We start from the raw sequence: 17,350 nt of genomic DNA, 5'->3' as shown, positions 1-17,350 counted from the left end.
AGGGCCATGCTTTTCAGTTCTGTGCTTTTGCCATTTACAAGGGTCTCACAGCACTGAAGTGTTGTCTAGCGTTCCTGAGCCCAAGGTGGCTGCGATGTGCCTTTCAGAAAAACACATGTGCTACATTCAGCTCCCGTATGAGTGACAGGTGCCGGAGGCTGCGAGTTCAGTGTTAATGAATCAGCAATAGCTAGAACATAAGGTACCTTTAAACAGAAACACATACGATGAGTTTCTGTATTGACGAGAAGGCTGTGACCAGGGGCTGGGCAAAATCTAATCCCACATTCCCCTGTTGGGCCTCAGAAAGCAATACCCCAAAGTGAAAGCTTCAGAAGCCAAGTCTCTCTCTGCCATTTTTCTGCCTCCTTGTCTCTTCCTGCTGTTACCCACTCAAGGCAGGTCACAGACTTTGGAGTCCTCTGTCCCCAAAGCCAGTCACAAAGCCTAAAATAAAAGAATTGTTCTAACCTTCTCTGACTTTATGTGTTGGAGCTGGTCATGAAGAATTTCTCTCTCTACCTTGTCTGATAGCTGGTCCCATTCCAGCAGGATCCTGCCCTGTTCCTGGGAGGAAGGAGAGCTCTACTGAGAGGCCAAAAAGAATCGAGCCCCCGTGTCTGCTAATCCCTTTGCCTCATGTCAACATACCCACCCATGCTTCATCTAACCTCAGCACAAAAATGCACTGTTCCATCTGGGTCTTTGGGTCATCATCTGTAGGAGCCGCTGTCATATAAAATATGCTCAAATAGGGTGATTAGGCTTTTCTCTTGTCAACCTGTCTTTTGGTAGAGGGGTGTCAGCCATGACATTTTTCTGGCTTTGAAAGGACCACTTTCTTTGTCCTTACACTCTCTAGGAGCAATAGTTCACAATTCTCTAATTCAGTGTTGACAGTGATTCTGTAGAATGTAACTATGACTAATAAGAAACCACCATTATTCCAACATGAACACTGACTTTGGAAGTATGTAGCCTTTACAATGTTCAGAAAATGGGTTTAGTTAAAAACTAAGCCAGAGGCTGGAGAGATGGCTTAGTGGTTAAGGTTCTTGCTTGCAAAGCCTAAGGATCCAGGTTTGACTCCCAGGACCCACGTACAGCCAGATACACAAGGCAACACATGTGTCTAGAGTTCGTTTTCAGCAGCTGGAGGCCCTGATGTACCCATTTTCTCTATCTACCTCTCTCTTTCAAAAAAACAAAAATGAAGAGCAAAGACTGATAAACATAAGCAGCTTGTTAAAAGTTCACTGGAGCCTCTAGGGGGTATCCAGAAGCAGAACAAACAATATGGCTGTGCAGCACCCCACAATTCTCTGAGGACACCCAACCTGAAAGGATGAACCTAAAGCAAGGACCTCAGGGGTACTGAGGTCACATGCCCTGGAGGGCTTTGCGGGGAGGGAGGTGGGAATCAGCAGCGTATGGAGAAGGCACAAAGGAGAGAGGAATTTTGAGCTTCCTAAACAGATATCAGGTCCTGATGTGTGTTGGGGCACAGGTGGGGGCCAGCTGGGTTCTGTACTGGCCAAGCCTGGTGAAACCTCCTGGCCATCAGGGCCAAGGTACTTTCCTGCCCTTGGAGGCTGTGAAGCTATTGGCAGTGGGGATGCAGGGAGGGGACAGGAGGTGTACAGCTTACTTGACTTAGTTCAGTACTGTCTGAGTTCCCACCTCAAGGGGAAACAGTTTGGCCCAGAAGCTCAGCAGTGCAGCAGCCCAGTCCCAGGCCAAGTTCTGAACTCCCTTGTGGCTATTTCTTCATTTACAGATGAGAGAAAAAAACAGTCCCTAAACTTAAAAAAAAATGTATTATTTATTTATTTATTTGAAGGGGAGAACGAAGCACAGAGAAAGAGAGAGAGAGAGAGAGAGAGAGAGAGAGAGAGAGAGAGAGAGAGAGAGAGAAAGAGAATGGGCATGCTAGGACCTCCAGGCACCGCAAACGAACTCCAGATGCTTGTGCCCCCTTGTGTATCTGGCTTAAATGGGTCCTGGAGAGTGGAACTGGGATCCTCTGGCTTTGCAGGCAAATGCTGGAACTGCTAGGCCATCTCTGCAGCCCAACAGTCTAATCACTCTCCATTGTCTATCATTCATAGCCGTGTGTTTTTAGTCTTCAGGGAGCATCACATGCAGACTGGTTTAGTGAAATTTCAGAAATAATGAAATATCAGAAAAGGTGGTAGGATGTAATTATCTACAGCCAATTCCTAGACATTTGATAATCCTTAATATTCATGGGGAAAGGGAAGAAGAATGAGAGAGAGAGAGAGAGAGAGAGAGAATCCTCAAATAAAAGACAAAAGTAAACTAAATTCCGAATGGAAACACTCCTAAAATAGCAAAAACATAAGACCCATAGGTGAGTCCTATGCTCTGTGTTGGCTTAAATGGTTCTTTTGTGTTGTCATTGGGAACCATGGGTGTCATCAACTGCTTCACAGTAGCCTGGATTTTTTTTTTTTAAAGTAGGGAAGTACTGGTTAGAAAATCCAGTCAAATAAGATTTTAAAATCCGAGCCTATTCAAAGGAATTTCACTAAACTTGATTTTCTTTTTCACTTGAACAAAAGCTAGGTAAGTATTTACTTTCCCCTTTTCTACTTAATACATACAGATTCAAACATAATTTTGCACAGGCATAAGTTACTAGTTATGTTCCCATTTCCCATCCTTTGATGGAAGAAAGGCTCTAAACAGATTAAAACTACTTGTACCCAAGAGTAGGTCAGGAGACCTTTGATCTGCCTGCGTGTGCCTGTCACAGCACAGAGCCTGGCACCGCTTGCATTTTAATTTTAATTTAATTAAAAATATAATAATAATAATAATAATAATTAAATTAAAATTTAATTTTAATTGGGAGGACTCTTAACAAGGCACTCTCCTTCACTGGCAAAATGCACCTGCCCTTACGTTCAAGTCATTCCTCCATTAGCATTTGCTAAAGCCATTCACCACAGCCTTGCCCTTGGGCTCCTGCACAGGAGGATGCCACAGATGCCACAGCCTCAGTTTGCCTGGGGCGTGGAGGACAAGAAACTGTCAGCAAGGACTTAACAGTGCCTTAGGGCAGAGGCTCTGGTCCTTTGGTCTTCACCCATGCTTATCCCCCCTTTCCTGATAGGCTCCCCAACCTTCATGCCCTGATTAACTTCCAATTATGGGTCAGGTGGGTCCAAATGAAGACAGGCCCCAGTGTTCCTAGATGTGCCCATTAGAAGTGACAGTGTCTCACATGAGGTTCCCTTTTGGCTGGTCCTTTTCCACGCTAGGTATGGCCTAAAACTACAACCACTTTCAGTTCCCCCTGGGGAGGTGGGTCTGTCTCCTGCATCCTTCCTGCACTGTTGGCTTCCTGGCTACTTCTAGCTTGAGCATCACTGAGGGTTGTGGGGTACCTGCTGGGGCAGTTCCAGAGAGAGCAGCTTAACGGAGGGGTGTCAGAGACAACCGCGTGCCTGTGCCATGCGGTCATTTAGGGCACAATGGCTGTAGTGCCCATTTTTGAGCAAGGCTGGGTAAGTGGGAGGGCTCTGCAGTAAGGGGGCCCTTAACTCCTCCTGCAATTGCCAGTGAGGATCTGGCCCCTAAACCACCAGTGTATCTCTCTAGTGAGTGTTCCCTGATCAAGTCTGGGGACAGGGAGAGGGACCACGGCCCTTGTAACCTAAGCAGAATAATGGGCACTGCAACCCCCGAGGCTCTCTCGCTCAGGACCCACACGACATCACTGTGAACATGGCAGGAGCGGCCATGATGCCTTCTAGAGCTCCACCTTTCATGTCCAGTGAACACAGTCCTTTGACCTTTGGTCACACCAGGGTGGAATTTTCCTTGGACTTAACAGTGTGGGTGAATATACCTCATGAGCTACACGCAGGTACACATGGGGGGTATACACATGCATGGGTATTGTCTCTGTCTTACTCTGCTTTTAGCCACCGGAAGTAGTTGGAGCTAGTTTTGTTACATAAAGGTCTAGAATTCCACCGTGAAAGGAAGACCCAGAAGGAGGCCAAGAGAGAAGTCAGCTGGCCTGAGCAGCATATGTGGAGAGAGCAGCTCGGGGAGGGAAAAGCAGACTATGAGGCATGTGAGACACATGTTTTTTTTCTTTTCTGTGTGTGTGTGTGTGTGTGTGTGTGTGTGTGTGTGTGTGTGTGTGTGACAGAGAGAGAGAGAGAGAGAGAAGAGAGCACACACGTGCCGTAGTGTGTGTGGAGGTCTGAGGACAACCTTCGGGTGTCTGTCTTCTCCTTCCTTCCTCACGACATCTCTCATTGAGTTGTGGCTACATTCTCCAGTCTAACTGACCCCTGAGCTTCCTGATTCTCCTGGCTCCACTTCCCATAGCCACAGGTATGCTGAGATTACAAATGCACATGCCACTTGTGGCTGGCTTGACATGGATGCTGGGGAATCAAGCAAGCAAGTGCCCTTTAGTGCTGATCCACTTCTCCATTTCCACTTGTTATTCATTTTAAGCCGGGTGATCCCTCCTGGGGTAAAGCTAGATGAAATCCTGGTGAGGGAATAAGCAGCTCTGATACAAAAGACCACCTGCCCCTAGTCAGGCCTCACAGCAGCAGACTGCTGCCATCCATCTGGAGATGAGGCCCTCTGGCAGAGGAGGCACCTGTCTCCCCTATGGTGACACCACACAAACACGCACTCACTCTCTCTGGAGGCCCTTGTGCCCTTAGGAATAATCTAATGGTGGAGAAAGGCAGGGGGTCTGAGACAGGAGGTTGGCTGGGTCTAAAACTTGCAAAAGGTAAGGATGATTGTCCTTTAGAAACAGAAGTCTGATTCTTGCCTTCTCTTGGAATTTGTAGAGCCCTTGCTTTTCTCTAAGGACAGAACAATGTCATACTGTATGTTGTGGTGGGTCCCCTCAACCTATGCTGTCTAGACTCTGTGTGCTTTCACTTAAAAAACAAAATAAAATAAAAATAAAAACAACCATTCGCCACCTAGGCACCACTCTACCATCTTAAACAGATTTCTGGCAGGAGAAGAATGCTTCATTCAGGAGCCACCCTGATGGGGCGGGAGTGGGTGAGAGAAGTGGGCAGCCCTGTGGGTCACCAGCCAGAACAGGAGCCCAGAACGCCTTACCTGGCCTCTCACTGTCTGTGTTACAGGCATTTCCCAGCAGACAAAGCCAGAGCAGACAAAAGGCCTCTTCTCTCAGAGCATCTCTTACTTTCTCTCAAATTTGGCAGTCTAAGTCTCCCCAGAGGAAATGAGGCTTGAAGAAGCCAACAATGAGACTGGCCTGGCCAGCAGAGCTGTCAGATCTTTAAATGATGGCTCAGTTGTGGCTCAGTACAATTAGACATAGGCTGGAAATGGCGCCTTCTGAATGACCCAGCAGTAGCTAGTCATCCAGCGAACACTTTCTGAACTCCCAGATTGCACATCATGCACGGGAAATGCTTCTCTGAACATTCTGTGGCAAAAAGAGGCTAGGATAAGAGGCGGGCAGATCCAAGGAAGAGAATCTCAAAGAGAATGATCTATATTTGTTGAGAAAACAAAGTATTCTGCCCCCTCCATTTCTCTGTTTCCAGGGCTGGGGGTGGAAGCCAGAGCCTTGCACATGCTAGGTAGCTGTTCCACGCCGAGCCACACCCCCGCCTTGCAGTGTACCCCATCTCATCTCTCCATCAGGCCTCATTCAAGCACATGTTTCCCAGAGGCAGCAAAGCACCGTGCTCACTTTCTTAGAAAGCAGTTGCACCGGCCGACTGAGGCTAATCCGATTTTTGGATGGAGTTGGGTTCTCATCTGATTTGTATTACAGCTAACTTATTTCTTTGTTAAATAAAAAAAAATCTCAACAAACACATGTAACTGGTTTAGAAAAACTTCCTCCAAACAGCAACACAGGGAAGAGAAATGAAGTCAGGGTCCTGTAGCCTACCGCCCGAGGCTTGTTAAAACACTTCAGCGCTTACACCTCAAGAAGGTTTATGAGGCCTGATAAAAAGCAATATAGAGCTGATCTATGCACTTTGTATGACCTGCCCCACCTCCTAGCGTGTAACAGAGAAGGGGCAGACGTGCCGTTCTCAGTCACACTGTGGGCTGTCGACAGGGGCTCTGGCACCAACCTCTAGTGGGCAGGACAGAAAGGATCCTCACAGCTGCTTCTCAGGTGCAAGGCAAGCCTGGGCTGGTTGGCTATGCTAACCTTCAGGGGTGAGAATTTCCAATACTGGCTGAGGAACAGGCTCCCTATTGTGGTATAGTCTGCTACAAAAGGGGACGAGGTCTCCCGACGGTTGCAGGTCCAGAAGCCCACCTTCTCCTAGCTGCATACTTCACAAGAGAAGAGGCAGACACTGTCCGTGCACATGCATGTCCCTGTCTGTGTGCAGGGGAGTGCATGTTCGAATCCCCTCTGCTGCCCTGCCTGACGGCAGAGTCTGGCCTCATGTATTAGAAGTCAGTGGCTGCAGAGCTGAGCCTTACCTGGGCCTCTTGTCTGCAGCAGCCACGCACATGTGCTGCGATGGCACTGCTGTCCACGTCCTCGCCTCCAGGACCAGAGCTTCTGCATCCACCAAGCCGAATCCATACAGATGGCTAACTGAAAAGACAGGGCCGTCAGAGCCAGCTCTCCTGCCTCACCTGCACAGCAAGTGAGGCCACACTCCTGCTCTGTGGGTCCCGGGAGCACAAAGCACCTGCCACTTGGAGGGCCCCAAGCCCCAGGATGTTGTGGGTCCCTGTGAGAGCTGCTCAAGGACCCAGCTGCATTACCCTCTCCATCGCGTAGGAAGGGGGGCCGAGGGCATACATCCCATTCTGGAAAGGAGTAGGAGGAACAGGACCCAAAATTTTGTTTCATTTTACTGGGGGAGGGGAAGCAATTCTTTACATTAGAAGGACCTGTCAGCATGTGTGCCCCTGAATCTTAGAGTAGGAAAGAAACATAGTATAAGGGGACTCAAGAGCCCGGGGTACTGCTGGGTGGCAGGCCCTTGCTTCGCCTGTGTGTTGTCCTGGGTTTGATTCCCAGCACACCCACAAAAAAACGAGAAACCAGTCACATGACTATGTTAGACAATAAAAGCAAGGCCAGTTGGGCCTGTTTAAAAAACTCCTTTTCTTCACTGCTGAGTTCCCAGGGTGCTCAGGGCGAGCGGCACGGAGTAGCACATAGTCAGGAGTGCTTTGTGGAGCTGGCCCGATGCAGTGTTTGACTTGGCCAAGGGAGAAGAGTTTCAAAGTTCAATTTCAGAGGCAAGGTCGAGAACTGATATGATCTATTTTTCTATTTAATTAGGCCAGAAATGCAATGTAGGGCAGCTCTTATTATAGTGTACCACCACCACCACCATCCTGCAAACAAACACGTACGAGCCCTGGTCAATGGCCTCCTTATTCAAAGGAAATGCCCACAGCACGCACAAGAACAGCGCTCAATCTGTATTTGCAGACAGCATTGCCAGGCTGGGAGTTAAGACAGTTCTCCCTAATACACCATGCCCAACTGAAATCTTATACAAGTTATCTCCTATTGTTTTCTGCTCCTAGAGCCTCCAAATATCTGGGCTAATCCAACCCTGACCATGGATTGATTTCCAGGTACCAGGGTCTTTATTATGTGGGCCTGGGGGTGGAGGCCCTGTGTGTCATGAGTTGCATTACAGAGGGGCTGCCCAGTAGCAAATTTATGGTTAGAAAGTTATATAATTATTTCAATGGCCTGATTGTGCACATGGGGAAACTGAGGGTGACTTTCAAAGTAACAGAACTACTCAAGACTAAGAATGCACGCTGCCTTTAGATGATGACACCAACAATATGTATGTATGTGTGGGCTGTAGTGGATCAAACCCAGGGCCTTTCCCATGCTAGCAAAACACAGGCCCACTGAGCTACATCCCCAGAACCGCCCCTAGTGCAGGCTGACCTGGAGTTAACTATGTACTCTCAGTCTGGCTTCGAACTCACGGTGATCCTCCTATTTCTGCCTCCTGAGTCCTGGGGTTAAAGGCGTGTGCCACCATGCCTGGCTTCTTTCTTTTCTTTTCTTTTTCCTTTGACAGACTATCATGCAGACCTCAAACTTACAATTCTCCTGCCTCAGCCTCACAAAAACTGATATTATAGATATGACCCACCACAACTAGCCAGATTGTTTTAATGTGTATAAAAAAACTCAACTTCATATTCAAACCCATCATTGACTAGATAATAAATTTTGTTTGTTTGCTTGTTTAAGACAAGGATTTGCTATGTAGTACAGCTGGCCTTGAACACACTATATAGTCCAGTATATAGTCCAGGTAGGCCTCAAACTCATGATCCTCCTGTCTAAGCCTCTCAAATTCTAGAATTATAAGCATGTGCCACCATACTCATCTATAAAGTTACCTTGTAAAATTTCTCGATGTGGACACAAAAGGAGTCAATTAGCAGAGAACTATTCAGAAAACTCTGGATCAGGTGGTCTCTGCATATAGCATAAGTCATGGCATTCAGGAAGCCTGGACTCAGACCTTAGGGTTGTCTCTTTGTGCCAGGGTGGGCTCTAGGATCCTTTCCTTAAATCATTGCATATGCTTTTTTGTGTGTGTATGTGTGGGCACACATGTATGCAGGTGCAAAGTGTGCAGAGGGCAGAAGTTGACACTGAGTGTCTTCCTTGATTATTTTATTTTCTGAGGCAAGGCCTCTCACTGGAACCCAGGCATACTGATTCAGCTACACTAGCTAACCAGCTTGCCTGGGTATTCTCCATCTGCCTCCTGAGTGCTGGGATTACAAGAGACAGGCTACTATGCCCACAGGCATTTAGGTGGGTCCTGGGGACATGAACTTGGGTACTTGCGCACCGAGTGCTTTATCCACTGAGCCGCCTCCCCAGCCCTGCATATGCATGTTTAATCCCCGTGGCAGATAATCAATAACAACACTGAAAGCTACTTGGGGCTTCCTTTAAAGGGACTTATAAGACCCTACACACTCCAAAGGTCACCAGAGGGCCTTGCCTAGCCCACCAGGAGCCTCCGCACCTTTATGCCCAGCACCGTTGACCTTCCAGTCATTCGCCTTCAGATGGGCCGGCCGGGATGTCTTCACTAGCAAGTGCTGTACGTCTCTCCACGTTAACTGGTTGCTGCAACAACAAAACACAGATGGCTGAATTCCCCACAAGCTTATGATGCAGGCCTCAGGGGAGGTCCTGGGAGCCAGCCTGAGCCTCAAACTGCATTCTTCTGCAAGGGTTCACTTCACATCCTCTTTGCAAAGAACAGTTTTCAATGACTGAATGCTGAACTAAAAGATTACTTCAAGGGACCTAAAATGCACAAGCATGAGGGATCTAGTCTGTCTACCAAGCCTCACATGAGTTCTATTCCAAGATAGGACATTTCCGAAATGGAGAGAAGAAAACTTTCAGTGTCACGGTAAAAATTTATCAAGTATTTGGAGCAATTCGTCACAAAGCACAAATGTATGCTTAACTCCATCCTATGCTGCTTGGAGGGACAGCTGCTCCCCAAAAGGTTTGTGTGCGCAGGAAGGCCACCTGCTCGGGATCCACCACAGCACAACCATCTTTCCAGTGCCCACTGTGTATGTGTGTTTTAAAACACCTATAACGTGAAATTCACTATTTCCATTTTCATCTTTTTTTTTTTTTTTTTTTTTTTTTGGTTTTCCAAGGTAGGGTCTCACTCTAGTCCAGGCTGACCTGGAACTCACTATGTAGTCTCAGGGTGCCCTCGAACTCACGGCGGTCTTCTTACCTCTGCCTCCCAAGTGCTGGGATTAAAGGCGTGCACCACCATGCCTGGGTTTTTTTTTGTTTTTTGGTTTTCGATTTTCACCATTTTTAAGCCTACACCTCAGTGCCATGGAAGTACATCCCCATTCTTGCACCCTGTTATCACCATCCATCTACAGAATTTTTTCCATCACCTCAAACTGGACCTCTACACCCATTAAACATCAACCCTCATTCCCACTTCTTCAGGCCCTGGCAACTACTACTTAAGAGTCTGACTTGTGTTGTAGGCAGCTCCTCACTGCCGGGAGGGAAATCCAACCAGACACAGTTTATGGGAGGAAGGGATTTATTTCAGGCTTGGAGTCCAGAGGAACACCATGAATAGCAGAAGCAGCTGGCTCCCTTCCACAGATCCAAGCAGAGAAACACCACCAACGGCCAGCGCCACAAGCACGCACAAACCGCCAGAGCCCAAACTGTGCTTTCCACACCTTTGGGCTGGAATTCAGATCCAGCCCCAAGCACACCTTAAGACTGGGCCCCAGGATTTGCCCCCAGTGACACCTCCTCTAGCCAGGTGGCTAGACCCAAGTTACAAACTTAGATTTTAACAAAACGCCTGAGTCTATGGGGCCATACATTTATATGATCACATTCAAATCACCACAATTGTTTAGGAACCTGTATCTGGGCAATAATATGGTAGTTTTCTTATTCTACTTAGGGTGATGTCTTCAAGGTTCATTTCTCTTACAAAATGTGTCTGAGTTCTCTTTTATCGTCATCACCATCATTATTTTTTAAGCGTTTTTGTTTAGTTTTATTTATTTATCAGAGAGTGACAGAGAGAGAAAGAGGCAGATAGAGAGAGAATGGGCACACCAGGGCCTCCATCCACTGAAACTGGACTCCAGATGCATGTGCCCCTTTGTGCATCTGGCTTACATGTGACCTGGGGAATCGAGCCTCAAACTGAGGTCCTTAGGCTTCAAAGGCAAGTGCTCAACCTCTAAGCCATCTCTCCAGCCCATTCGTTATTATTTTTTTTCGAGGTAGGGTCTCACTCTAGCTAGCCCAGGGTGATCTGGAATTCACTCTGTAGTTCTAGGCTGGCCTTGAACTCACAGCTATCCTCCTACCTCAGCCTTTTGAGTGCTGGGATCGATTCCTTATTTTATTTATTTGAGAGAGAGAGAGAGAGAGAGAGAGAGAGAGAGAGGGAAAGAGAGAGAGAGAAAGAGAGGGGGGGGGGGGAAGTGTGTGTGGGTATGTGCATGCCAGGACTTCCTGCCACTGCAAATGAACTCTAGAAGCATATGTCATTTTGAACATCTGGCTTTACGTGGGTACTGAGGAATTGAACCCTGGCCATAAGGCTTTGCAAACAAGTACCTTTAACTGCTGAGCCATTTCTCCACCCCCGATATTTCTGATGCTGATACTCCATTGTGCATACACAGACCACATTTTGCTTATGGAGTCATCTACTCATAGATATGTGGGTGGTTGCCATAAATATGGGTGTCTAAATATCTGCATGGGTCCCTGCTCTCTACTTTCCACACTATATACCCAGAAGTGGGGCTGCTGGTCACATGGTGATTCTGTGTTTAAGTTTTTTTAGGCAGTGGCTGGTCTGTACATCTTCTCACCATTATTAGCCTACTGCTGTTGGTCTTCCTATGATGGGCTCAGCTGATGCATGAATCTTGAGCACACTCCTCCCTTAGGTTCACACTTTCCAGGTTATAGCTCCGGCATCTTTTGGTTTCTTATATAGTTCTTGGTGATGTGTCTGCTGGTCACTGGCTCGTCACTGCCCCTTTGGTATTGCACCATATACATTTGTTCAGTTTGCAGGTCTCTGCCCTTCAAAGGTGACCTCAGGACTGGAGAAAAGTTCTGAGGGCCTGAGCAGATTGGCCCCAGCCCATGTGCCCTGGTGGCTCTGGCTCAGGCTTTGGAGTTCAGACACAGAAGATATGGTTGCATGACCTGGCACACTACTTCCACATGTTCGTGGGGCCTATACAAGGATGTCGAGACCAGTCATCCTGGGCGCACAGCATAAGGCAACAGGAAGCACAGACTTCAGAACTGAGGGGACAGAGAGTCCAGAAACAGGGACAGCTAGAAACCATTTTTTTCACTTTAATCCTTTTATTTGCATGTATTTTATGCTGAATTTATTCCCATGCCATAAGGTTTTGGTTCTCTAGTGCTTCTGAAATATCCTTTCCTTCTGTGTGCCCTCATCTTCTGGCTTAGGGACAGTTTGCTCCCTTTCAAGTGAGAATCACCTCCATGTGGCAGGAAGGTTCAGGGATAGGCTGATGTGACCTTGAGCTTTGTGAGTGCAGCAGGGCATTGTGGGTACTCTCATCTAAGGCTCTAAGTTCAGTACTGCTCTCTGTTAGGCACATGTAACAAAAACTCAGCACTCTTTTTGGGCCACTAACTTTGTGACCAGCTCCATTGTTTGGCCTGGTCATACCTACCAACACAACTATTATTAACACTACAAGAGCACATATTGCTTTTGTAAAATGAGATCTTTGGATACCCTTGGTGGCCTGAGCAGTTCCTCAGGGGTTCTTACAGTGAACATAAAGATTAGAACCCCACAATTAATGTAATTCAGTGGGGTTTTCTGGGTCAAGTGAATAGAGAACTATTTTTACAGTTCACTCCAGGCCACTGCCAAAAAGAGGAAGTTAGAAACCAAGCTCTTTGTTTTTGACTCTAGTAGTAAAATCACAAGTATAACTTTATGGCAAATATGTCTAGGAAATGGTGCTTAAAATACCTCATTGTCTTCTTTCCTCTCCTTTCCTTCCCTTTTCTATTCCTTTCCTTCCCTCTCTCCCTCCCTCCACCCCTCCCTCCCTCTTTCCTTCTCTCCTTTCCTTCTCCCCTCCCTCCCTTCCTTCCTTCCTTCCTTTGGCTAGGGGTTGAACTCAGGGCCTCACCCATACTAAGGCAAGCACTCTATCATGGAACTAAATTTTTTTTTTTTTAATAAAAAAGAGATGGATGGTAAGTTCTAAGCCTGCCCCAGACTAAGAGACAATTCTTTATTGTTTATTGTTTTATAAACATTTTTATTTATTTGCAGAGATAGATAGAGAGAAGACACAGAGACACACACAGAGGCTAAGAGATAGAGAGACAGAGAGCGAGAATGGGCATGCCAAGGCCTCCAGCCACTGCAAACAAATTTCAGATGCATGTGCCATTTTGTGCATTTGGCTATATGTACGTCCAGGGGAATCAAAACCAGGTTGTTAGGCTTTACAGGCAGTCACCTTAACTGCTGAGCAACTCCTAAGGGACAATTCTTACAGTACCTTCTTCACGCCTATTGCACAGTGCCCACGTCTCATCCCCGTGGGAGTGTCTCCCTGCCCTGGTTCCTGCTGAGTGACAGCGAACACAGAGGAGGTGATGCTGGAGCCCTGTTGCCTAGGCCTGCTGGATAGCCAAGCTTTTTACACTGGGGTCTGGATTCCTGGAAACCCTTTGCTCTTTTCTGGACCAGTTCTAACAGTGTAGAAAGCTCTGTGTAAGTGCTATTTTAAATGAGGTCTGTACCTGTCAATTTCTGAGGAGATTTCAAAAATGAGAAAGATGACTGGTCTGATGTTTACATGGGTCCACAGGCAAGGTTAATGGGACAATTGTCCTGAAGCAGGGATTGTTTTCTGTTTTGCTCTAACAAAACTAACAAAACTCCTTGCCTGTTTCCAATAAGGAATGGAGGAAAATAGAGAGTGATGAATTGCTAAGTATGTGAGTGCAACTTTCCACACAAGTAACTAATTATTTAGAATTTTTAAAAAGTGCCTCAGGATACAGAAGCTAAAATTTTTGCCTGGAGATTGAAAATATTTAGCTCTTTCTTTGTTAAGTTGGTAGCATTTGAATGCTACGCTTTTTAGCTCTGTGGAAACCAACATGCAAGTGTGCATAATTACAAGGATTTACACATTGCATTCTTTCTGAATCATTTAAAAACTCATCTTCAGCAAATGACTACTGCAAATGTCTGGGTTGTTCTTTGACAGTTTTGATATCTAAACTAAAACTTGTTTTTTGACTCTTGCATGTGCAGTGTATGGCTTGGATATGGAAAGTTCGCTATAAGCTCATGTGTTTGAACACTTGGTCCCCAGCTTGCCATGCTGACTGTGAAGGGCCTTGGAACATTCATTTAGGGGTGGGGCCAGGAAGGAGAAAGTAGGTCACTGGAGGCAGGTCTTAAGAGTTAACACCAAAGCTTCCTTCTGGTTTGAACTCTGTTTCCTGACCTGCAAAGATACAATTAGCTCCTCCACCATATTAGCTTCTTTCACCATAGACCACTAGCTCCAGCCTCCTTACCTGCTCCCCCACGACCCACTGCATCTGTATCCCTTACGCTGTGGCCAAAATACCCCTCCTCCCTTCAGTTGTTTCTACCAGTTACTTTGCCATAGCAACGAGAAAAGTAACTAACAAATGTAGCTAACTCCCCTCCTTTTTTTTTTTACTCATTTACACATTAATAACTCTAGGGCTTTTGTAGGGCTTATAATAAAGCATCATCATTGATTGTCAATTAATGAACTAACAGAATAACTAAACAGAAGCTATGCCAGCCTAGAGCATGGTAACAGCAGGAGGCAAGTGAAGGGCCCGGGCCCAACCAGCCCCTGGGGTCCTGCAAAGAGGAAGAGACAGCAGGCTTTATGAAAGAAAGCACTCTGCACCCATTAGGATGGCCTACACAAAGCAAGGTAGTGCACAGGCTACAACACAGATGAACCTTGAAGCCACGATGCCAAGTGAAATAAAGCACAAAGGGACAACATCAGCTGGGGATCAATGACCCTAACCAAAATGCTTGGAACTAGAAGTGTTTTGGATTTTGAATTTTGGAGAATTTGTATAGACTTCATGGGCCGAACATCCCTAATTTGAAAATTCAAAGTCCAAACTCCTTCAAAATTTGAAACTTTCTGAGTATGAGGTCAGCATTCAAAGAGTTTCAGATGTTGGAGCTTGTTGGATTCGGGCTCTCAATGTGCCCTGTATGAACCCACTTACCTGAAGCACCCAAAGTAGTCAAATTCGCAGAAATTATCGCCAGGGGCTGTGGGAGAGTTAGCCAGATTGTGGAATATGCAGAAGTCTTAAACCTCAGTTCCTCAGAATGAGATGATATTGGGAATTAAGAATTCTAAGGACATACAGGTAAGTGGGATCATATGCACAGACCATAGTGGCTCTATGAAGAAACGCAGTCTGGACACAGATACCTACAGGGAGTGCCCACATGGTGGCATATTGCAAAGGTGGCTCTACATAAGCCAAGAAGGTGCCAGACTAGCTGCCACCTCCATCTATGAACTTTGAGAACATACGTTCCTGGTGTATAATCCACTGTTTATGTCATTACGAGCAAGCCGGCATAGGGACTTAGTGTTTCATGGGGACAGGGTATCTGCTGGGGAAGATGACAGGGTTCTGCAGTAGGATGGTAGTGGGAACACACTTCGCAGGCTGGCCTGTCTGACCTGTGCGCTTAAACGTGCTTAAGATGGTAGATTTCATGTTAAGTGTGTTGCGCCTGTTTGCAATCTTTTTTATTTTGTTGTATTTTTTAACATAAAGAAGTGAAGAAACTTACTTTGCTTCTAGAGCCAAGGCAATGATGCCCGCCACCATGGGGGCTGAGACTGAGGTCCCGGTGTGGCCGTCAGTGCAGCGCTGGCGCAGATCGGTGGTGACCTGGGTGAGAGGGAGGTGTGTGAGGCAGGGACAGCAGAGAGGCTGGTTCACTCTGAGGAAACCAAGACTCCTCAACGTGCTGCCACCAGAGAGAGTGACCTTGGGTGCCAAGGACAAAAGAGGAGGGAGACACATGCAGAGTCTGGCACTCTCCGTTGAACAGCTTCATACAGTGGTGCACAGTGCAGCCCCGCTGTAGGAACAAGCTGATCTCGGGAGAGCATGCAGATGAGTCAGGGGAAAGACAAGCGGCTGGCCAGTGAGCTGGAGAGTCTGTGCCTGAATTCCACGGAAGTGTGTGCAGAGGAACAGGTAAGGCGAGAGGACATGAAGGAGGACTCTGCAGGCCCCATCCTTGAGTCTCCTGGCACTGTGCTCCTGCCACTAAGGCTCCAAAGGCCTGATCTCACCTTCAGAGCATAGCCTGGTGAGCCAGAACTTCAGGGCAGCTGGAGAGCAGCTCATGAGAAGCCCAGAGGGTGTTTCTACCTTAAGCTTCAAGTTTGCAGTATGGGGCTCCACCTGGGCGTCACTCCCAGAGAAAGTTCTCTCTGCAGAGCAGGTCAACCAGGAGTGGGCTTGTCCTAGTGAGGGGTGCTGCGGGGGTGAGGCTGCTGTGCTCTTTTCGAAGGTAAAGCTGGCTCTGCCAGCTGGGGCTCCACTGGAAGTGCAGCCTCCAGGAGAGTGGGGCACTGACTCAATCTTACTCTGCTCAGCCTGACTTGAACCTCCCCTGGGAGGAAACAGGGAGTGGAGCCCATGGGATACGCATGAGTTCAGCTGGGCTGGGCAGGCTCACAATCCTGTGATTTTTGCCTCTAGTGCTAACTCATGCACTTTGAAGATGGAATTGAAATTGCTAACTTTTTACCCCACTCTTTATGAGATTTTTGTTTTTGAAGTTGCTATTTGTACATTTATTTATGAGAGAGAGTGTGTGTGTATGTGAATAGGTGCACCAAGGCCTCTAGCCACTACAGAGGAATTCCAGACACTTGTGCCACCAGTGCATCTGGGGCTTACTTGGGTACTACGGAATTGAACCTAGGTCCTTAGGCCTCCCGGTCAAGTGCCTCAACCATTAAGCCATTTCTCTAGCCCTGATGTTAATTTTTAATCAGAGAGATTATCCTGGATTATCCAGGTGGTCCTGGTTTAATCAGAAGGCTCTTAAAGAGGAAGAGGAAGCCTGTCAGAGAGTTGGGGCATGAAAAGACCTTCAGCCACCGTGGCTGGCTTTGAAGGTGGCACTGGGCATACATAAGCCAGGTATGAGGTGGGCCTCTGAAAAGGAGAATGTCCTTCAGCCAGTAGCTCATACGAAAATGAGACCTCCACTTCCTAACAGTAAGGAATTTTGCCCCAAACCCAACTGAGCAAGGAAACAAATTCTCCTCTCCTACAGTTACCAAAAGGAAGAGGCCCTGTAGACACCTTGACTTCACCCTGTGCAGCTCAGAGCAGACAGCCAGCTAAGGGGGACCCGTGAGTGTGTGTTGTTTGAAGCTGCTACACTTGTGAGAACTTGTCATGACAACAACAGGCAACTCACCCACCCACCCCACCCACTGCAAGGCTGCAGCAGCCACTCTGTGTAACCCTCAAAGATAAATCTCTCCAGTGACAACAATCTAGATCCTTCCATGTTTTGCTGGCTATGTTTCAGCTGGTCTAGTAATTCCCAAGGAGGATCTAGCCTTTGCCATTTGAGCATAGGAAGATAAGACAGAGACTTTTTATCAGAAACAAGCTTTGTCTCTGCCCATTCATCAGAGTTAAGGTACTTGAAGGTGGGGAGGGCAGCTGGACAAGGGAAAAGGC

At 47.1% G+C, this 17,350-nt stretch overlaps 1 protein-coding gene across 1 annotated transcript in view; it reads right to left on the bottom strand.

The window, feature by feature from the left end:
* The window catches only part of Pcsk6 (proprotein convertase subtilisin/kexin type 6), a 205,664-nt gene that overhangs the window by 86,486 nt on the left and 101,828 nt on the right, over positions 1-17,350 (bottom strand). The window contains exons 9-11 of the mRNA XM_045146095.1: positions 15,429-15,529; positions 9,042-9,145; positions 6,490-6,607 (exon numbers count right to left, since the gene is read on the bottom strand). Of these exons, the coding sequence (XP_045002030.1) occupies positions 6,490-6,607; positions 9,042-9,145; positions 15,429-15,529 (323 nt within the window). The remainder of the gene's footprint in view (positions 1-6,489; positions 6,608-9,041; positions 9,146-15,428; positions 15,530-17,350) is intronic.

This window comes from Jaculus jaculus, chromosome 3 (genome assembly GCF_020740685.1).
Source record: "Jaculus jaculus isolate mJacJac1 chromosome 3, mJacJac1.mat.Y.cur, whole genome shotgun sequence".
Lineage (NCBI taxonomy): Eukaryota > Metazoa > Chordata > Mammalia > Rodentia > Dipodidae > Jaculus > Jaculus jaculus.
This window is presented reverse-complemented; position numbering and strand designations above follow the sequence as displayed.